The sequence below is a fragment of the Eulemur rufifrons genome, chromosome 30, assembly GCF_041146395.1.
Source record: "Eulemur rufifrons isolate Redbay chromosome 30, OSU_ERuf_1, whole genome shotgun sequence".
Taxonomy (NCBI): domain Eukaryota; kingdom Metazoa; phylum Chordata; class Mammalia; order Primates; family Lemuridae; genus Eulemur; species Eulemur rufifrons.
Genome location: NC_091012.1, coordinates 65,921,411 through 65,943,391, shown reverse-complemented (window position 1 = coordinate 65,943,391; position 21,981 = coordinate 65,921,411). Strand labels below are relative to the sequence as shown.

Below are 21,981 nucleotides of genomic sequence, written 5' to 3'. Positions count from 1 at the left end.
ATGGAGAAAACCTAGACTAGGGTAGACAAGCCATCTTTGTAAGTACAGCCACCACTGGCACCATGCAGTATAGGCCCACGTAGCTTTGGGACTGGTAGTTGAAGTTCTGAGTTGGGAGATCAGGAAGGAAATGTTCAAGCCCCTGATGGAGTCTAAAGGAGGGGGAAAGCCACCCAGGAGGAAGCAGGAAGCCAGCAGCTGGACTCTATAGCCTCCACCCTATTCACAGTGCCTGGTGGATATCTTCTGACCGCAGCACTTTATAGACAACCCAATAGAAGATATTGAAGATGAGGAAAGTGAAAGGGAAGACAGCCCGGGAGATGGTGTCAATTCTCTTGGCTCGGTCCACGTAGAGTTTCCTCATGGTTTCTCCCTCCCTTAGAAGAGGGGCTGGAGGTTGGGGGCTATAAATGCCAGAACCTTCCATGGGACCCCCATCCCTTGCCTGCAGGCAGTGGCCCAAGCCATAGCCACGGAAATAGAAGCGACTTTCTCGGATGATATCTTCCTCCTGAAGGAAGAAAAGGCAGAATTTGAGGTCAAAGCTCTAAGGCAGAGGGACAGAGAGCAGGCCACACATTAATATCTCATAGATGATGCTATGCAGACAAGGTGGCTGGGCACACAGGCCCACTGTATGCTTTTTATGGCTACACAACTACTCATGAGATAGATTTATGCTAAGCAGCTATATGTGGTATGTATGGCATATGTTATGATTCCGTTTGCAGATAGGCCCCAAGCTGCCTTTGTAAAATGCGTAACATCATTCAGAGCCATCTAAAACCTAGTGAAGTGCCAGCCACTGTGAGAGGGACATTTTAATGTCAAGTTATCTCTGACTGGTAATAAACAGAACAACAAAACCATTAGCCAGTGAAGCTGAGATATTTAAACTTAGTGCACTTGACTTTAATGACTTTCAAAAGCTTAGAATTAGTTCTTCTATATAGTATCTTTTTTAAAAGTTATCTCAACTTAAAGCTGAAAATTCCAAAAGTTTAAAATAACCTTATGGGTTGTCTAAATTAGGGTGGGGCTGCCCACTCTATTGCAGCTATGTGTGCTTCTCTGTAAATTTGAAATAGGGGTCAGTACATCCAGGGTAACATTTATTACCCAATGCATATTCCATTCATAGACAACACATGCCTTATGATAAACACATTAACACAGAAGAGGTCAACTTTTTTTTTTTTTTTGAGACGGAGTCTCACTCTGTTGCCCAGGCTAGAGTGCCGTGGCGTCAGCCTAGCTCACAGCAACCTCAAACCTGTGGGCTCAAGCAATCCTCCTGCCTCAGCCTCCTGAGTAGCTGGGACTACATGCATGTGCCACCATGCCTGGCTAACATTTTTCTATATATTTTTAGTTGTCTGGTTAATTTCTTTCTATTTTTTAGTAGAGATGGGGTCTTTCTCTTGCTCAGGCTCATCTTGAACTCCTGACCTCAAGCGATCCTCCCGCCTCGGCCTCCCAGAGTGCTAGGATTACAGGCGTGAGCCACTGTGCCTGGGCAAGGTAAACTTTATATAAGCACTAAGTAATGGGGCAGAATGCAGAAAGGCCACTTATCCAATAATCAGCTGACAACCTTAAGTAGCTATGACACAGCTGGGAGCCAGGAAGTAAGGACAGAAAGAGAGAGATGGAAACAGAGAGGGAAATAGAGGTAGAGAGAGAGAGGGAGAGAGAGAGAGTGAGCCAAAGCCCCTGAGTGATCAATAGTGAGAGCTTTACTTATATATGAGGCCCTCAGGCCCCCACTCATAGCCTATTTACTCTTATTTTACATATGACCCAAACAAGCCTAATTTTATTTACTTCTAAAGGACAGAGTTGAGAAACACTTCCTTTAAAGATGGTTATTATTTTAAAAAGCATTGATAGGCCGGGCGCGGTGGCTCACGCCTGTAATCCTAGCACTCTGGGAGGCCGAGGCGGGTGGATTGCTCAAGGTCAGGAGTTCGAGACCAGCCTGAGCGAGACCCCGTCTCTACTAAAAATAGAAAGACATTATATGGACACCTAAAAATCTATATAGAAAAAAATTAGCCGGGCATAGTGGCGCATGCCTGTAGTCCCAGCTACTCGGGAGGCTGAGGCAGTAGGATCGCTTAAGCCCAGGAGTTTGAGGTTGCTGTGAGCTAAGCTGACGCCACGGCACTCACTCTAGCCTGGGCAACAAAGTGAGACTCTGTCTCAACAAAAAAAAAAAAAAATAAAAAATAAAAAGCATTGATAGTTTTGGAGTAAAAGCTTCAGCTGTCTAAGAAATCACCTGAAGTGCAGTGGCCCCTTCTAGGATGATGCCAGCTACCATCTCAGTTTGCCCAGGACTGAGGGGGTTCCTGAGACTCTCACTGCTAAAACTGGGGGAGTCCAAGGCAAATCAGGAAAAGTTGTTCACCCTACAGGTACCTGAGACATTTACTATAAGTTGTAAGAACAAGATATGTATATATTGTATGGGTATAACATATATATGTATAATGTGGAGAAAGTAGGTTCTAAACACTGTGCAGTTAGAGGAACATCATACAGTCTTTATAATGGGACCTCTGCAGCCATGATAACACATTGAAAAGTGGCTTCATAGATGAAACGTTGGTGTGCTGGGTCCCAGTAACCCTTGATTATGACATCACCAGAAGCTGCCCTGTCATTACATGGGCAGGCCAGTTACTGGATGTCGGGGGCAGGCACACTCAGGCCGGAGATTCGCCAACAGATTCCATCTTTTTGCTGTGCTGCCTGTGGGCTCATAGTATTAACTTGGGAAACGGCATCAGGCTTGGTCACTGCCATCTCCCCAGTGCCTAGCACCGCGCCTGGAAACTAACAGGCACTCAGTAGATACCCACTGAATGAATGAAGGGACTGATGAACCACATGCACCAGAATATAGGGAAAGGAATGGCTTTTTGCTCCTGTGAAGCCAGTATCCTCTCAGGGTCTCAAACTTAAGATCCAACTCAGAAGAGAATCTTACTGCTACAAAGTACTTGGCAGGAAAAACACTTTCTCCTTGCCCCACCCTGCACAGTGGTACTTTTAGCACAGGAAAGAATCTCTCCAAATCTGCCTGCCAGAGAGCTTTCCCGCCCAACCCTTGATTTTGTCAGAGTCTTTGTGGAGAGAGTTGTACCTGTGTGGGCCAGAAGCGGTTCACTGTTGCGGTCACACTTTGGGTTTTTGTAGTGGGGCAGCATTAGCTCTCTGCTCAAAGTTATTTCTATAGCCTTATTCACCAGAGGCCTTGGCTCACCTCGTGTGTATTCTCTAATCCATTTTCACACTATTCTGTCAGGAGAGGTTGTGGCGGACCAATTTTAGAGATGAAGAACCAGAGACAAACAAAATATCTCACAAGGAATTGAGAAATAAGGGGGGTAAGTAAAAGGATTTTCTCCCTTGCTGTCCAGTTCAGGGTCCCTCAGGCCACCTGTTCCCCACTGTTCACCCTGATCCCCTCAGCAGCCCAGCTAGAGGACATAAGCACGGAATGTTTGCCAAAAATCTCTGAAGGAGAAAGTTGGATCCAACTGCTACTTCTGTTTCTATAAATCCAATTATTTTCCCTTTTCTCCAATCACAGTAAACCTAGAGGGAATTTTTGGGAAATATTTAATATTTTTCAGGCTGGAAAAAAGCCATTTCACATGGGAGAGAAAATATGGCTAATAGCGTAAGCTGCTCTAGGCTCTTTTTGATTTTAACATTTTGTACCTCTTGTAGTTGAGGAATCGAAGATGGGTGGCCTGAAATCCAAGGGTAGGTGGTCCTGCATTTGAATATTATCTATTTAGGCCAAATTCTGAGGGGTATCTGTGTGTGCTGGGGAGGGATAATGGAACCTTAAACGCCACTTTGTGGCTTCCATGGCTGTTGAAATAGAGCTTTTCTGTGTGCCTGTTTATAGGGGAGAAGGGCTGAGAAGCTGGAGAGGGTAGATATTCCAAAAGCAAGCTGGGGAGAGAAGGCACAGTGTAGGAGGTAAGGTGTGGAGATGGGAAAGAGTGATATACATTAAAGTGAGAGAGGCTGGAAGAAAAGAGATTGGAGAATGGCGAATGGAAGAGGGTGCTAAAGGATGCAGAGAGATGACCAGGGTTCTGGAACCAAGCCTCTGAGAGGACTGGGCAGTATTTTGAAATTTCTTCCAGTTCTCAAGTTATTCTATTGATCATGGCAGGGCTTTCACTCGTTCAGTTTGAGAGGGAGCCCTTGCCAATCAGCCTGCAAAAGTTGGTAGCCTGGGTTATGCGGTTGCTGTGCCCAGAGCCTGGTGCTAAGGCCTGCTGAGGTGATGAAAAAGAGAGCTTCCCCCTTCCCTTGGGAGGCTTATAGACTAGCTGGGAAGACAAAGTAGGAGTAGACTGAAAAAATTAAACCGCTTTAGACAGTGACATGGAAGGAGACCACCGTGCCATGGAGATGGGTGGTTGAGGATAGATTAGAGAAGAAAAGGATTAAGCCTGGAGCTGGGTCAACAGCTGGCTGACTCCTAGAACATTCCTAATTTGCTCTTGGCTAAGGGTTCTCTGAAAATCTTACGATTCCCCTCCCTCCTCCGACAGGTCTCCTCTCAGACAGAGGACTTCTGCTTCTCTACCTGGAACAGGAAGGCCCAGAGAGAGGTTCTAGAAATGAATTAACTCTCCATCAATTTTTTCAGCCTGCTTGGTGCCTCGAGGATTCCTGCTACAGGCAATGGGATGGCAATGGCTTTAGAGGACTTGAAAAAGGGACATGATTAATGGCACAGGTTTGATTTTCAGGTTTTATTCACATTTATAATGAGCCTCAGCCCACTTTCAGGCAGGCTTCAGGGTCCTCAGCAGGGAGGGCCCAGGCTGCTGTCATAACTCTGTAATAATTGAGCCCTGGCTATGACACGCTCCATTATGAGCTCACGAGCAATGTATATATGAGCAGGAGGGGACAGGCAGTTGGGAGTTGGAGGGGTGCAGGGAAGGAGGTGGGACTAGTGTCAACCTGGAGTAGCTCTACAGTAACTCTGGCAGGCTTTTGTTGCTGGGACATCCACACAGGCAATTTAGCTGGCAAAAGGACTCTGAATTGGTTGGCAGCCTGCTCTTCGTTTCCAAGGTAGGCACTGAGAAGGCATCAAGATAGAAACCCCTATAAAGATAAGAGTTTGGTACCTGTAGGCAGATCTGACACAGCCAAAGAGGGGATGGGGACAGTTAGCTTAGAAAAGGGAGCATCATCTTTTCTTGCCCTTCTGCCAGTTCTCTCTATTTTTTTTCTAACCTGCTGTATGGGCCAGGAAAGGCTTTTAGGTCTCATGAAGAATGAGTCCTACTCAAGGAGATGCAGTTGTGGATCAATCCACTAGAGGGCATGTCTCCCAGGGGCCAACGGAAGGACTAAAGTGAGGCAAGAATTGATAAATTCAGACAAACCACTAAATGAGACAGGAGCCCTGCCCTCAGCAGAAAGGGACCTTAGTGAGCCACATGAAACCACGGAGGTGGTTTGTGAGATATTTTTAGGGCGGACATATGGTAGGGGTGCCCCGGAGCAGCTGAGGTGGGAGGTGGAGTGTTAGGAAAAGTCTTTGTGCTGGTGTGGCCCAGACAGCTTAGAGCCAGGATTTTAACAGTGGGTTAAGATCATTGTTTCCTATGCACCCAGAGGTCATTATGCGTTTGTCCCTTTGGTTTTAGAGTGCTGGGATTAGGCAGCAAACATGGAGTCAGAGCTCAAGACAAACCAGAACTCTGTCTCTCTGGTGATTAAGCAACCAGTAGGTAGCTCAGCAAAAGCTTTCAGCTTTGCTCATAATTGGACACCTGCTTCTGTGAAGGTGGTGCAGGCACCTCGGTTGTCATGACAACTTACCTAGCACCTAGTGTCTGGGCAGTTGGGGGATAAACTACCTCTGTTGTCATGACGACAAGATTCCTCTTATGTTTCCCCAGGTGATCACTCTACTGTAGAAGAAATGGGGTTAACAGACAAGAGTGAGGGAGAACAACAGCTCAAACCCAACAACTCTGATGCGCCCAATGAAGATCAAAGAGAAGAAGTCCAACAGCAAGAAGAGGCAAGTAGTGGTTTTTCAATTCCAGCTTAGTTATGGGGACCCTCTTGTAATGCTCACCTGAAAAGGCACCAATGCCTGCCTGACTCTTGAATTCTTAACCACCAGTTAGTGTATGACAACCTGGGGTAAGGGGAGAGCCTCTGGGGTGAGGGGAGAGCCAGGAGTAACCATCACTACTTCTCAAAGCAATCTCTTATTGGCTAACTTGATAAGGTTCTAATGCTAGCTAACATTTTCAGTGCTTATTCTGTGCTGGGCACTGTGCCCATGATGTTAATCAATCACTACTATATGGTTCACAGGGATTAATGTTCCATTGGACAGATAAGTAAACAGAATTAAAGAGGTTCAAGTCGTAGCTTAACGGTGACCAGCCTGGGAATAGAATCCAGGGCTCACGATTGCCTGTCTAGTCCTTGAACCGCTAGGTTGGGTCTTGGTTTATGGGAGGAGTAGTAGGGAGGAAGGAGTCCAAAGGAGAAAGGCAGTGGGCCCCTCCCTAGTTGTACTTACCATGCGTTGGCGCCTCTGCCTTCTTCGAAGTCTTATGAATTCCTTATGCTGACGAGAGACAAAATTGACTGCAGCGTACTCCAGTAGGGCAGCGAACACAAAGAGCAGGCACACAGCCATCCAGATGTCAATTGCCTTCACGTACGACACCTACAACATTCACCAATGGAAGAGTCAACCTTCTTGGAGTCCTTCCATGGCCTATGCAGTGGGTCTCCAGCCCGTATCAACTGCCTGATGTTCTTCAGTTTTATCCTGAATTTCTTCTGGTTTTTAAAGAGGTTTTCCACGATACATCCCATTGTCTGAAGGCCCATGTCAAAGAGATCGGGCTACCTATCCTCCTCCACCTCTCTGCACTCTCCACCTTCTACTTCTACCTGCCTGTCCTTCCCCTACTTCTCTTCCTCTATTTCTTTACTCTTTTTGTGATTCTGCTTCTGCTTCTGATTATTCTTTTCATTCTTGTCTTCTCTTGATTGCTTTCCTTCAATAAACAGCAATGAACATGAACACTGTGTTTGTTTGCCCTCTGTTATCTCCTGGGATCCTCACAGCCACGGTGCTAGTTGGGCAGGGTCCATGATTCCCAGGTGACACACATGAAGATGCTTAAGGCCCAGAGAGAGTCTTAGCCAAGATTACCCAGTGAGAAGGTAGCACTAAGACTTGGGGGTCCTGGGCTTTCGATTCAGGGGCATTGCCAAAGCCTATAGTTTGACAGACTAGGAGCTCCTTCCTTTCCCTCTTCCACCCCTGTTCTTCCCTTGACCCTGTGGTTTTTCCTGCTGTTCTTTGCGAGAGGCGCTCTGAAGAATTGAGCTTAGGAGTGAGCTGTGGCCTTAACTCTCAACCTGGAGAGGAGAACAGGGCAGGGATCCCAAGGGTGCACCACCTACCCCCTGTAAGGATGTTTTGCAAATTGCAAGGCACTGTTTGCACCCACCTAACTGGCCCCTAGTGCACTCCTCTCACTACCTGCCTTGGCAGCCTCTAAGTACTTTTTTTAATCTCACTTCCCTTGTAAAGGTTGAACACTGGCCTCTCCTGGAACAGCGTTGCAGCTAGGTGGGGCCAGGAAGGGGGACAGAGCTTGAGTTTAAAAGATCTTTTCACCTCCTCAGCCAGATTGCCTCCCTACATAGTTTTGAGCTGCTGAGCTCACCCCATAGCACTCCCCAGCAGGAGGATTTAAGACAGGCCACTTATTTCATTAGCCTCTGCTATGTTGGGCAATGAAGGTGCTGCAGACTTCAGGTAAGGAACAGGCTTCACTGGTTAAACCCTCAACCTCAGTGGTTTCTAACTGGAGACAACTCTGCCCACCCCAGGGGCATTTGGCAATGTTTAGAGACATTTTTGGTGGCACAATTTTGAACTGTTGGTGGCTACTGGCATCTAATGGATAGAGGCCAGGTATGCTGCCAAATATCCTACAGTGTACAGCCCCTTGCCTGACCCTAATACACACACACACACACAAAAAAAAAAACACAAAAAAACAAAAAACACAACAACAACAACAACAACAACAACAAAAAAGAATTATATGGCCCCAAATGACAACAGGGCTAAGGGTAAGAAAACCACTTTACTTCTTTTAGGGCAATGTCATTGAGATGGTGGCTGTGGATTACTAGACCACCCTGATTAAGCATCCTTTGGTGTCTCCACTTTGCCATTTAGTAAGAAGGCATCCTATTTTATTCACCATCCCTTAGTCCCACTGTGCCCTATGGATGTCGAATACTTCCTATGAAGATCAATAATGAGTTAATGACAAGGGAGGGCCATGAAGGCGCTTTGGACCATCAAAAGAAAGGACACCCTAAGCACCAGGAAGAAAGTCTTGTTAATGATGAGCATGTCAATAATAGGTCTTTAAAAATCTCCAGAATCTATTCACTCACTATTCTAGGTCATCTGAAAAACTGCAACAGTTTCCTAAATGGTCTCCCTGCGTCTACTCTTGCCACCTCCAATCTGTTCTCCAAACAGCAGCCAGAGTTTTGGTTTCAAAATGTAAATCTGATCATATCACTCCCCTGCTCACAACCTTTCAGTAGTTCTCCATTACCCTTATGATATGGTCTATGCTCCCATTACCATGACATCTGGCTTCTGCCTACCTCTTCAGGCTCATCACACTCCTTGCAATCTATGATTCTGCCATGGTGAACTATTTCACTGTTTCCCAAGGAGCCAATCTTCCTTCCCCTTTCTTTACCTGGATAACTTTTACTTATCCTTCAGCTTTCAGTTTAGATAACCACATCTTCTGGGAAGCCTTCCCTGATCATGTCAGTTGTGTTGGCTGTCCTGCTATATGTGCCCAGGTTATCTACACCTTCTTAGCATCCATCACACACTTAGCCATTCCCTTCACTAGCTCTTCAATGGCAGGGACTGTTTCTATCTCATTTACTGTTCTATCTCCAATGTCTATCTGAGTTCCTGGCACATAATACATTTTTTTTGAATGAATGGTTAGAAGGATGGTTTAGCAATGTGTTTGTCTCTGCTGGCTTCTGCTTCTCTCTTTGCCTTCCTCACCAAGAGCTACCTACCTGCCCCAAGAGTTGTAGGCCATTTAGATTACAGGATCTAGAGAAAATTGGGTCTTTCCTCCCTGCTGCAACTTTAGGTCTAGTTTGCCAGTCTCTGATAAAAGCTTCCGTTTAGCCCTTCCATTCTTCTCTGAGCCTCCTGCAGTTAAGGAGATCAAAGGCCTGGCAAAATGATGATGATCAGTGCCTTTGGGTGGCCCCATAAGGACAAAGAAGGAATGGTTTCCTGGGAACATGGGGAATGGCCACCCTAGCTGAGTTCCCTTACAAAGTAAGTCTCTGCCACTCTCATCCTGAACACTAAAGTTGTATTGGGGTGTGGGGGTTGGTGTGGCTTTCAGAAGCCCCTGGCCTGGTTCCATCTCTTTCCTCGGGGCTCCCACCAAACCTAGTGTTGCACAAACTCAGGAGTGAGCAGATACTCCCTGGTTTACTGAGTCCCTTGCTCTGTGGGGCTGGCTAATGAGGCTATTTAGTTTGGGGTACATGCCTGGATATTTTGCTTACTGGCCAATGAGGCCATGAAAGAGTCATTAAAATCTGACAAGAAGGCACCAAATTCTGCAAACAAACAACTATCCAATAAAGTCCACTTTTTCCAAACGAGGAAACTAAGTGATTCCTGGGAGCAGATGGATGCTGTTCACTCACAGGAGGGGGCCAGAAAAGGAAATTCTCTTGGCAAGAATAAGGCATAAATTGCAGTACATCCCTGAGTTAAAGGAGAATCTCCTTGTGTGGCAGAGGCAATAAACTAGGGCAGGGTTCTTGGGTCTGAACTACTTTTCTGCCTCTGGTCTCCATACAAGGCCACTACCAAAACACAGCCACCACAGCCCAGCCTGGCCCTGCTGCCCTTGCCTAAGTCCAGCTTGCCTCTCAGAGCCTCATCAATATCCCTGTCCATCTAGGAAATACATTTATGGAAAGTGATCCGTGACAACTTTTCCTGGGACACGTGATCCTGATCCGAGCTTTGACACTGTTTATCCCTGTTGGGGTCTGGACTGCCTCAAAGGTTTCCTGGCAACTCAAAAATAATTGTGGATAACACCAGCGGCTTTCATCCCAGATCCACCACTCAATCTCAATTTTTTCAACCCTGACACCTAATATTGATAATTATAACAATACTTAACATTTATTGAGCAGCTACTATGTGCCAAACACTGTCCTGTGTATTGATACATTATTTATTTTTCACAATAACCCTCTGGAAGAGGTAATATTCTTATTCTCATGTTATAAACAAGGAGATTGAGAGGTTAAGAAATTTGCCTAAGGTCACGCTAATGATGAGCCTGGTACTCAAACCCAAATCTGCCTGACTCTAATCTCCTAATCTCAACCACTACTCCATATAGCTAGTTTACAAAATTACCAGGATATCCCAGATTACCCCCTGTTTAAGTTCCCAGTAAAAAGTTTTATTAGAAACAAGCACTAAGAGATGAGAGATCACAGGGCCTGGTTCCTAACAAATCGGTACAAGAGGGAATATATTCAGTATAAGATCCACAAGGAATTGTGTTGCTTTCATTTCCTGTCATTTCTCCATGACAAAATATAGTGCCTGGTACATAGTACATGCTCAATAAATATTTATTGAATGAATAAATGGCCTTGCTCTCTGATGTACTCAGAGCCTTGTCGACTATAAGGACTTTGCGGTGACCTCTAAATTCCCTACATGATGATATAAGGCATGGAAAACCTTTGTGCAGTCTCATCAGCACAAATATTTCTGCATAATCAAAACATCACCAGGCCCCAGATGACCAGAGTCCACTAACTCTAATTGCTATTTGCTACTTCAAAATGCTCTCATCCCAAAAGAATGGTCACTGTCTCTAGAGCTCTTTGTAATTGTACCTGATTTCTGAAACAGCAAGAGGACAGAAATTGGTTCAAAATCCTGATACTTCTTTGGTTATTTCTTGTAGGGTATAACCTTGAGAAGGTCATTTTACCTTTCTGGGCTTTATTCTCCTTATCTGTACCATGAGGGAATAGGAATTTCTACTTGCTAAGGATCTTTTGGTCTTGGACATGCTAGTGTTTCCTGAAGGAAGTCAAAGTAGGTAAGGCACTGTTTCTACTCATTCTCTAGCCATACAGCATCACTAACTTCAGCCTCCACATTGTTACCAATGTCATTAGCAGTATGTTCTGGGGGAAGAGAGAATGCAGGACACCAGCTCTTTCTCAGTGGCTTTTCTCAACCTTAAATCCAAGGTAAATAGTGAGCAGGAGGGCACATGGGATGAATGGGAAATGGAGAGCCTTATAGCAAACAAGTTCCCTTGCGTGTCTCTTCACCTTAGGCAAAGAGGCCCGGGAGCCAGAGCTCTGGGTGGTCATGGTGAGCACGGTGGTGATGCCCAGGCCCACACGGGCAGGAGCAGCATCCATGTTGATCCAGAAGGAGACCCAGGACAGGATGACGATGAGTAGGCTGGGGATGTACATCTGAATCAGATAGTAGCCCATCTGCCGTTCCAGGTGAAACTTTACCTCGATGCAGGTGAATTTCCCTGCAAGAAAAGAGGTGATGTATCAGGGTCCAGGTCCCTAGCCTGTGGCTGAGCCTGAGGAAACTAGGGTAAGACTAGGGCACCTGATCTCTGCTGGCCAGCCTCTGGGTACCTCAGCTGGGCCAATAAAGGAGACTTTCAAAATAGCCCCAGTTAGTGCCAGATGTATGTACTAAGGGAACTCTCAGAGCGGCCATTGAAGACTTGGCCTCTTGCTCCTAGCACTTTCACCTGACAGCACAGCAAGGGGATAAAGAGCAGGAGGGCTCCAGAGTCAGACTCCCTGGGTTTGAATCCCGAACCTTCCACTTATTGGCTGTGTGACCTTGGGCAAAACACCCAACCTTCTTGAGCTTCAGTTTCCTTGCCTGTAAAACAGTAATAACAATACCAACTCCATCAGTGGGCTATTGGAAAAATTAAATGAGACCATGTATTTGAGGTGTTGGGCACATAGGTAGCTGTTACTATTGTTATCTTCATTAACAAAGCAATTAGCTTAGACTCCCATTCAGATCTCAGCAGCCCAGCCTGCACTTGCTAGTACCCCAGAACAGAAGCTCTCTAGCAACAACAATTCACTGGGATAAACACTGCCTGTGTCTTAAGCAAGTGAGAAGAGCCGGATAGCAAACATCTGGAAACAATGCCCAACAGAGACTAGCTCTGAACAGCAGGCAGCAGGTTTCCATAGAGCATCAGGCAGCAGTAATCTATTCCACCAACAAAAAGTGCATTGGCCCCAAGCACATGGACCGATGCTTTGCCTCCCCTGCCAGCCTTCTTCACTTTATCCTGCTTCCCATGGCCCCGGGGCTAAGAAAACGCTAGGTCAGAGCTTCTCTCAGAAGCAAAGGCTCAGGATGACCCAAACAAAAGAGAGCGGATGTATATGTTACTCTGTTGTGGTTTAGGCTTAGTCTTATCAGGCCTACCTGACTCCTCAAGGCCAGTGATTTCAGCAATGACTGATTAAGGCTTTGACATGTTGTAGGGTGCTGTGACCACCTACTGTTCCTGAGTCCACCTCACCTCACCCCACCCACCCCAGCTTCTTGCCACGACATGCCTTTACTGAGTACTTGCATTTTCTTTCCTGTCCCACCTTCCCTTCTTTTTTTCTTTGTGTAACAGCAGTTTTGTTTTGTTTTGTTTTTATTTTTTGAGACAGGGTCTTGCTCTGTCTCCTGGGCTAGAGTGCTGTGGCACGTCATCATAGTTCACTATAACCTCAAACCCTTGGATTCAAGCCATCCTCCTGCCTCAGCCTCCTGAATGGCTGGGACTACAGGTGCACTAACCACATCCAGTTAATTTTTCTGTTTTTTTTTTTTTTTTTTTTTTTGTAGAGAGAGGGTCTTTTTTTTTTTTTTTTTAATTTTTTTTTTTTTTTGAGACAGAGTCTCACTCTGTTGCCCGGGCTAAAGTGAGTGCCGTGGCGTCAGCCTAGCTCACAGCAACCTCAAACTCCTGGGCTCAAGCGATCCTCCTGTCTCAGCCTCCCGAGTAGCTGGGACTACAGGCATGCGCCACCATGCCCGGCTAATTTTTTGTATATATATATTTTAGTTGTCCATATAATTTCTTTCTATTTTTAGTAGAGACGGGGTCTCACTCTTGCTCAGGCTAGACTCGAACTCCTGACCTCGAGCGATCCACCCGCCTTGGCCTCCCAGAGTGCTAGGATTACAGGCGTGAGCCACCGCGCCCAGCCTAGAGAGAGGGTCTTGCTCTTGCTCAAGCTGGTCTCAAACTCCTGGCCTCAAGCTATCCTCCCATCTTGGCCTCCCAAAATGCTAGAATTATAGGTGTGAGCCACCAGCACCCGGCCAGCAGTTTTCCTTTTAATTACAAAATTAACACTAGTTTAGTGTAGAAAATTGAGAAGTAGAGAAGGAATAATAATATTCATAAGATAACATTTATGATCCTCCTACTAAGCAACCTGACTTTATATACTTTATCTCATTTAATCCTATAGCAACTCTTTGGGGTAAGTAAAATTATCTCTCATATCACAGATAGGGATAGTGAGACATGAAGAAATTGAGTTATGTTTCTCAAGGGCACTTAACTAGTAAATAGTAATGTCCAAACTCAGCTCTATCTGCTCCCAAAGTTCTTGCTCTTATCCATTGTATCCACATATTTTTAGAAACATTTAGTTCTATTTCCTTGCAGGATTTTTAAGTGCATGTTTTTGGATGGATTTTTAACTACAATGTAATCATTTTGTGTATATAATTCTGAATCTTACCTTCTTTCACTCATACTTTCCCACATTCATATAAGCACCTTGTAAGCATCCTTTTTAATGTCTGCATACTATTCCACCAGGCAGATTCACTATGTAATTTACTTAACCTCTGCCCTATTGGTGGATATTTAGAACAGTTTCAAGTTTTTGCTAGTATAAACAGTGACCCAGGAGCCCTCTTGGGGTGTAAAGTCAATGTAATATTTTGGAATATTTCTATATAATACATCCCAACGTGTGGGATTCCTGCATAATTAAGCAGCAAAAAAAATTGAGCTTCTAGACTAAGGTTTCTCAAAGTATGTTTCCTGGACCACCTGCATCAGAATCCTCAGGATACCTGTTAAAATGCAGATTTCTGGGCATTATTCCAAGTGTATGTAATCGGAATCTCCGAGAGATAGAGCCCAGGAATCAACATTTTAACAGACTCCCCTGGGGAATATAATGCACACCAAAGTTTCAAAACCATTGACCTATATACAGATTACCAGCTTTTTTCCCAAAAAAGGTTATACCAATTTCCACTCCCACCTGCATTTTCTAAATTCAATGGCCTTTTTCTCTCCCCACTCCCCACACCCTCATATACATGCACACACATATTCATGGGGCAGCACCCAAAGCATGCTGGTGCACCATGGGAGGGACCCAGGACCTTTTCCTCTTCAGCCTGTTGCCTCTATCTCAAGGTCAGAGCTCCTGGCAGCCAAATTGCCAGGGGAAATGAGGAGCTGCAGGGGGCAGATGCTCAGACCGAAAAGCAGCCCTTCTCCACTTTTTGGCTCACGTTTCACACCTGGGAAAATACGGCAGCTCATGAGAGCAGGGCAGTGGTGGTGGCAGTGCGAGGTGTGCACGATAAGCTGGCCGCTGCCCTCAGGCCTGTTCCCTCCTGGTTCAGCACAGCCGCTGACCACTCTCACACGTGCATGCCCCAGCTTCTACACAGAGTTGGCCCTGGGAAAAGTGGGAAACTCCTGCCACTCACAGTAACAGGCCCATTTGCTCTGCAGCATGTGACAGGAACAAGAACACGGACTGTGGAGTTAAACAGATCTGGATTTGAATTCTAAACCTGCCATTTACTAACTATGTCACTTGGACAATTGATTTAACCTCTTAGAACCTCGGTTTTCCTTTTCTGAAAAAATAGTGTTGATAATCACTACCACAATGAGATATGGTATATGAAGCACCTGGAACCACGTCTGGCATAGATCGGGCCTTCAATAGAGGCTGGCTGCCTTGTCCCCTTGCTTCGCATCTGAATGTTCTCCTGTGGCTCACAGCCAGTAAAGATCCTGGTTTTTACCTGTGTTGTAGTGCTTGGTACAATAGCCTAGATCCTTCTCATCCCGCAAGATAAACTGGGGCAGAGTCAGCCCCTCAGCCACTTGGACAGCAGGAGCATCTTCCAGCCACTCAAACACGAGGTCATTCATGGTGTAGCCAACTGAAAGTGACAGAGATGGCAGAGGGCTGCAGAGTGTGGGTGTTGGGTGGGGGTAGGGATAGGGTTAGATCTGGTAGGAGAGAACAGTCAAGGAGTCAGGCCTGGGGTTTAGGAGCTTCATGCTCATCTTGGAAAGGGAAACTTTTCTGAAGGGGGTACTTGGTCATTGTCTCATGGGCCCATCCTAAGTTGGTAAATCAGAAAGATTCCAGACTCCTCTCCTACTCAGTTCTCAAGCTTGAGGAAGGCCCAAACAGAAACTATTCTGGCAGACCTAGAAAGCAGGTCAAGAGGGTTGGAAAGATGTCAAGGAACCCAGCTGGGAGCCTCCTGCCATATCTCAAGCCCAGGGGAGTAAGCATGTGTACCAACCACATGTCTTGATCTGAGCCAGCCTCAGAGTCAGGGCTTCTGCCACCTCACCTCAGGGAGGAAAGAGCTATTTATATCCTGCCAGTCATGCATGGGACAATGTGCATACCACAGACTCCTAGCCAGGGCCTTGAATTGGGACAGATTGAGAGCTAATATCTGAACATGCCAAGTTGTCCACAGATAGCTAGCAGTTCATGAAGGCTCATGCCACACATATGATTATATTCACATGTGTCAGGTAGGGATGGGAGCAGAAGCACCAAGGCTCACAGACATCCAGTGTAGGGCTTTCACCCAGAGTACCTGTGTGACTTTGGGTAAGTCACTTCCCCGTCTATAAAATGGTGATAATAGTAGCTACTCTACCCACTTTTCAGAGTTGTGAAGGGATAATGAGAGGCTGGATGTGAAAGTGGTTTATAAACTCTAAAGAGCTGACCACAGCTGAAAATAGCCTTATAAGCCTTCTTCTCTAAACACTGAGTGGGTGTTTCCTGATCTTACAGTCTCCCCTCACCCAGGAGATGGGGAAAGAGTGGAAATAGGTGATGGTCCACTCTTGTCATCCTTTGACTCCTTTGCATTTGGACAGTCCCTACAGGCTGGCACCCCTGCCATAGAGGAGCCCTTGGCTGACCTCTCCACTGTAGGCACTGTCCTCTGCCTAGAACTGTCCTTTTCTACTTCTCTACATAGGTTATTTGTGTTCATGGGGAATCAGGGTTTAAAGAGTGCCCCCACCTTGCACACACTGGCATTTTTATAGGCATCTTCAATGTCTTGACTCAGGGGAGTAAAGATAGAATGACTTCAGGCACTGTGAGATGGACCATATTTTTGGCAGAGAAGGTGCCTCTCAAATCGCTCCCCACAACTAGCATGAGCACATTTGTATGTAAGGCTGGCATCTTCCCATTCCCCAGCCCTGTGGAACAGCCGGACCAGCAAATAGTGTGGGGATGGAAAAACACACTGGGCTAGGGGTTAGAGATCCCTGGCTCCTAGTATCATCTGTGCCAAGAATTGACTGGGTGTGCTTGGGCCAGTCCCTCCCCACTCTGGAAGGTCCTTTTCCTGTGTGGATCCTGTGGGATGGGGCTAACTAGATTTTATTCCAGGCCTTCCTCTGTGACTCTCTAGAGACACTTACAGCTCTCCAACTGCATCGTGCAGGTCTGGATGTCCATGGGGAAGTTCTTCAGGTCCATCGGGCAGGACAAAATTAGGGTCAACCTGGTGGGGACAGAAAGAAAGAAGTGACATCGGTTTACTGGGGCCCAGCCCAGCACAGGGGAACCCTCCTCCCACCCCTCAGCCTCCATCTGCCTTCTTTCCCTTGATGCAAACTCCTGGCTGTTCACCAAGTGCACCTGATGCTATAGAGCACATTCCCATTCTTGAAGATGCGCAGTAACTTGTTGTCCGTGGTCACCTCATGGAAGTTGGCCCCTTTTTCGTTGGCAAAGAACAGGTCTGGCTTCCAGATGGAGTCTAGCATGGAGGGATCGAGGTCCAGAGAGTCGTCAGGATACTCTCGATAGGCCAGGCGTGGGTCATTCCACTGCTGCCGCAAGAAGACATTCACCCGGTAGTCCTGGGAGGGTGCAAAGAGGCAGTGCTCTTCCCAGGGCCCCAGCCAGCCTGCAAGGGCAGGACAGCCATGTGGAGGAAATGCTGGGAGTGCATCTCCAGGGCAGTGGGCATTTTCCACTGGAAAAGGAGCCTGTCTCGGGCTGATATGGCAAAGATGGGCAGGGAAAAAGCCTTCATTTAAGCACTTACTATGTGCCAGGCTCTCTGCTAAGTGCTTTCTTTATATGCATCATCTCATTTAAATCTCACACCAACCTTGTGAGGACAGTGTTGTCATGATCTCCATTTTACAGATGGGGACACTGAGGCAAAGTGAGATTTAAGTAATCTGCCTAAGGTCACACAGCTATGAGATGGTAGAGTCCGGATTTGAACCCAAGTTTGTCTGATTCCAAAGCCAGTGCTCTGCACCAAGCGACTTCACATGTTTCACCATCTGCTGCTTAGGCTCGTCTGTCTTTAGCCATGGAAATCCGGGGCTAGGGAAAAATGTCCTCCCAAGTAACCAACTTCAGACATCTCATGGCTTTAGCCGTGACCACGAAACAGGGAGAGGACAGAAGAGGGAGGAAATGCTTACTATCCAGTGGGCTTCTCCCATTGACCCTAGAGTGGAAGCAGGGAACAGGGAGACCCCTTACCATGGTGGTCTCAGTGACGGAGCCGAAACTGTTGATGAAGATGTTGCAGGTCACGTTCACGGGTGGGCCTAAGGGTAGCAAAGCACAGCCCGTTGGCAGGGCATTCCAGGAGACTGGAAGCAGGTCTCAGAACTCCCTCCCTTAGCTTCAGGCCAGGCCACTGCTGGGAGAAGGCAATGCCAGCTATACAGGCCCATCAGCGAAGGGGAGGAGAGGACCCATCTCAGCTGTAAGAACTCACGCCAGACCTCCAGTCTCCTTTCCTTGTGGCAAGTGACAGGGTCTGGCTGGGTGGTGTGCTGCCAAAAGTGGTGGGGACAGAGGGACTTTTGTAGGATGAAGGTTTCTTACCTTTAAAATTGGGCCGAATCCTGGCATCATATCCAGATGTTCGCCCCATAAGCTTGTCTAAGAAGTCAGAGGGGGACATGGGCTGGGACCCTTTGATCCCAGATTTGACTTCCTCTTTTGCCAAGGCCACCCTGGATAGGAGAGGTAAAGAAGTCTGAGGCCAGTCGTATTCTGCATTTATCACAGACTCTCTCCCTCCCCATCCCCACCCGCCTCTGACTGATGTCCCCATGAGGCAGGAGGACAGGAGAGGATGGGTCTCTGGGTGCCATTTGCAAAATGAAAAGAACAAAAACAGCCATAAGTCAACATGGCAGCTCACCAGTTAGTACTAGAAAAGTGCTTTCACATAGATTAGATCTTTTTGCCCCCACAATTCTCAATGAGATGGGGGGGGGTGAAGACTATTATTTCCATTTTACAGATGAGAAAACTGAGGCTTCAAAAGGAGAAGTGACTCGTCCAAAGTCACAGAGCTACTGAGTGACAGGCTGAGGACCCAAACTTCGGGCTGAAGCGTCATCCAGTGTTCTCTTTCTGAAGGTGCTTTGAGAGCACCCAAAGAAGAGTGATGTCTCACTGGAAATGATCTGGCAAGGATGGAAAGGGCTCAAGGACAACTTGCATCCCTGTGGGTTGGTCTCAGTTGCTTGGGCTTCACGCTGGGCTGCTCAGGATGTAGAACCCAGCTTCTGAAAGAGGGAGTCTTGGCTTCTGGCGCATGCTCCAGCAGGAAACTCTGTTTTGAGCTATATTTTAATCCAGGGCTATGGCTGCTGCAGGCAGGTGAACTAGTTTTGGCAAATATGGTGGAAAAGCGGGCCTCTAGGAGCATGGGAAAGCCTCCCAGTAGAGTGGACATGCTGAGGTCAACTTCCGTCTTTTTCCTCCTAACAGCCTGATTTTGAGGAAGGAGCCAGTGTGCTTTAGCCTAGCTTGGAAGCCAGCCCCCTTCTCCTCTGACAAGTTTGCCTCTAAGAGCAGCAAAGCCCCTTCCACATGCCTGATTACCAGCTAACAGACTAGGGACCCGGAGCTCAGCAAAGCCTTGGTGGCAGGGGTGGAGCTCAGGCTGGACTCCTGGCTTGGCCAAGTGCCTCCTGCCCCATCCTGCCATCATCACTGGCCCAGGCACTAGCACTGCCACTGCTGCTGTTACACTGTGGGGCTGGGAGGCAGTATGGCTGCTGTCCTGCTGGGTCCTAGTAAGTATCCTTTGAGCCAGCGGGCCCCTCTTTCCCAGTAAATGCACACACCAGCCAGTGAACAACAGAATAATAAAAATAGCCAAGGCACCATACTAAATGCTTTGCATACCTTGTCTAATTTGGTTCTCACAGAGTCCTCTCAGATAAGTGTTATGATTATTTCCATCATATAAATGAGGAGATTAAGGATCAGAGAGGTGAAGTGACTTCTTCATGATCATGTAGCTAATGAGTGGTAAAGCCAAGATTCGAACCCAGAGCTACTGACTTCAAAATTAGGTCTATCTATCACAATATACCATGACGCAGACAGCCCAGGGTGGGCAGCCAAGGAGCCAGAGTGGGGGAAGGTCAGTGGCAGCCCCACCGTAACTTCCTAGAGTCCTGTCTCCTTGAATCCCCCTAGGAAGAGGGAGCTCTTACCCTGAAGACAGAGGCCTCCCTAGCCCCTAGCAGGGGCTGCCAGAGCAGGTGGCCTAAGCAGACTCTGAAAATCTGAGGAGGCTGGTGGTGGTGCTGGAGCAAGCAGAAGTCTGTGGCTTCACCACAGGATGTCCACGCTAGCCAGGTGCTGCTGCTGCTGCTGCTGGCCACCTGCCACCTGCATGCTGGGAGGCCACATGGCCCTGCACATGGAGCAACCAGACCCTCCCTACCATCCTCAGCCCCACTCTCAGGTCACATCTCCTGCCAGTCCCAGCCCTAAGACCCTGGCATAGGCTGTGGACTCTGCTGTCTTGGGCCCCAACCCCTGTTGCAGCCCCTTTTTCTGGGGCTACCTTGTCTGAAGACCTAAGAGCAGAGTCACTGTGTGCTGCCACTCCTTCCTCTCTTTCATTCCTGGAAAGTCCCACACATTGGCAGGACCTAGGAAGCTCCAGAGCTGACAATCTTTTTCATGCAAGGCTCTGGAGTGGGGTGGGGGGAGAGCTCTGATTCTGCTGCTGGGCACCTGAGCGACCTTAGACTAGTTGCTGCTCCTCTCTGGGCCTCAGTTTCCGTGTGTGCAATGAAAGACCTGGACTCCATACTCTCTAAGGGCCCATCTTGCTCTAACTGCCTCCACTCTTTAAGCTCTAGTGGGAATGCTGCCACTGGAGCTCGGGCTTTGAGGCAGCTTCCTTTCCATGAGGGCCAGTAAGGCCCAGCCGGGTGCCCCCTCCAGCCTGCATCCTCCTATCAACTCCAGCTGAGCTGCCATTCCACTGTGAGCTGCTTTTCACCCTTCAGAAGTTTCCTGCCCCACTCTGCCGGCTTGCCTGCCTTCCTGCCAACCCAATGTGTCTGCAAGCAGTGGGGCAGCAGGCTCCTCAGAGGTAAGCATCCCTGAGTGCTCCTTGGACTAAGAGGAAAAGGAAGAGGATGCTGTGGTGGCACTCACCCCCTCCACCTTGGGAGGCACTCCTCTTATGACCAGGTCAGCCCAAACAACAGCCATCTTTCCTGCTCAGCTCACCCTGCCAACCTAGACTGGCTCCTGGTCTAATGAGAAAGGGGCAATTGGTGGGGGGTCACTTACAGAAAGCCCCAAGTATGTCTTGCTTGCAAGCCCAGGAAATGACTGCTACTTAATGTCCCTGAAGGGACAGTGAGCAGCCAGCCATGTGCACACAGGCAGGGTGACTGCAGAGGTCCAAGGTTTGGCCAGTCCAGCTCCATCCTGAGGTGGTCTTGGGGTAATCCCCTGCTACTTGAAGCCTCTTGGGCATGCAGCTGATAGATATTGCTGTCATTTTTAGGGATCTGAATGGTGTGTGGCCCAGACGGTAGGGAGACAGGCTGGTGGCAGGACAGACAGCGTCCACTCTGGGGCTCAGCTACTTAGCCCCTACCTGGGCCTGGGAAACTGCTACCCATGCACAAGCCTCTCCATCGGCACCAAGGACTTTACATCTCTAATGAAAAGCTCCTGGGTCCTGACTACGGGAGGGTGTGTCCTCCCCTAGAGCCCTCCAGACCGGGGGCCTTGTGCAAACTTAGAGGAAACTGTGCCAGTCACCGTGGCTGCCCCTTGGCCGGCTGGTGTTTGCATGCACCTCCTCACCCCCGCTCAGCTCACCTGAGGAGGACGTGCCCTGGCAGTGTCCAGAGGAGAAGGAAGGAGAGGGTTGCAGGAACAAGAGTTGTCATTTCGCAGGGATCTTGGAGCCCTTTGTCAGCCTGGCTGCCAATGTGAGAGGGGATATCCCTGCAGGAACACCAGAAGTACAGAGCCTTTCTCCAACTTGGGCAGCTCGCAAGGAGCCGGTGCAGCCGGGCTAAGAGTTGCGCTCTCTCTTCTCTTCTGCCTCTTCTCTGCCCTGCCTTTACCAGTCAGGGGCCAGAACTATTCCCCTGGAAATGATCCTGACACAGATAACCCTACCGGCTCCTGCTTGGGATTGCCTTGGGCTCCGGAGGGCCTCAGCCT

General features: G+C 47.8%; 1 protein-coding gene across 1 annotated transcript; it reads right to left on the bottom strand.

The window, feature by feature from the left end:
• Positions 1-223: 223 nt before the first annotated feature.
• On the bottom strand, positions 224-21,701 carry LOC138378319 (glycine receptor subunit alpha-4). Its single transcript, XM_069463687.1, has 9 exons — positions 21,631-21,701; positions 18,364-18,494; positions 18,013-18,080; positions 17,149-17,372; positions 16,929-17,011; positions 15,263-15,403; positions 11,476-11,690; positions 6,590-6,739; positions 224-514 (listed from the first exon to the last, which is right to left on the bottom strand). The coding sequence occupies exons 1-9, from the start codon at positions 21,699-21,701 to the stop codon at positions 224-226; spliced, it is 1,374 nt and encodes a 457-aa protein (XP_069319788.1).
• Between the last annotated feature and the right edge of the window lie 280 nt (positions 21,702-21,981).